Source organism: Condylura cristata, unplaced genomic scaffold (genome assembly GCF_000260355.1).
Source record: "Condylura cristata isolate star-nosed mole 26May11 unplaced genomic scaffold, ConCri1.0 scaffold00033, whole genome shotgun sequence".
NCBI classification, from domain to species: domain Eukaryota; kingdom Metazoa; phylum Chordata; class Mammalia; order Eulipotyphla; family Talpidae; genus Condylura; species Condylura cristata.
Window position 1 is genome coordinate 18581788 of NW_004567134.1, and position 586 is coordinate 18582373.

The 586-nt window shown below is 78.3% G+C and overlaps 1 protein-coding gene across 1 annotated transcript in view; it reads right to left on the reverse strand.

Annotated features, from left to right (window-relative positions):
- The window catches only part of ITPR1 (inositol 1,4,5-trisphosphate receptor, type 1), an 83864-nt gene that overhangs the window by 15154 nt on the left and 68124 nt on the right, over positions 1-586 (reverse strand). Inside the window, exon 21 of the mRNA XM_012732094.1 lies at positions 22-380. Within this exon, the coding sequence (XP_012587548.1) occupies positions 22-380 (359 nt within the window). The remainder of the gene's footprint in view (positions 1-21; positions 381-586) is intronic.

Genomic DNA, 586 nt, shown 5'->3' on the forward strand with positions numbered 1-586 from the left:
GGGCCCTCGGGGCCGCCTCGCTGTGCCCGCCGCAGCCTGCGGGAACCCCCGAGCGAGAGCTGCGTGCGCGTCTCCCCGGGCGCCCGGTCTCGGAACGTGTGGCCTGGACCAGGACCGCGACCACAGGCCTCGCCCACGCCCTGCAGGCGTCCCGAACACCAGGCCGCGGGCACCGGCCTGGGCACCCAGTCCCACGTCGGCCGCGGTGGGCGGCGGGGGCAGCCGGCCCGGCACAGGTTGCCAGGCAACAGTGCGGAAGGCGCTGAGAGGCGGTGACACTGGCGCCCGCCCGCGGGCGCGGCCACGCCGGGGTCTCCACACTCGGCTCTGGCGTGGCACAGCCACACGGGCGCGTCCTCCGCGAACACAGGCCAGGCGCCCTGTCGCTCGCACGCCGCCGTGGGACCCCAAGAGTCACCGTCGCGCCTGGGGCCGGGGCGTCCCTCCAGCCCGGCTCCCCGGCGACAGGACCCCAGCCTGAAGCGTGGCCCAGAGCAGGGAGCGCTGCGGGCACCCCGGGCCCAGGCCGCCCGGCCGTCCAATCTGGCGGGGGCTGAGGCCAGCCACGGGCCGAGCGCGGGGTCCC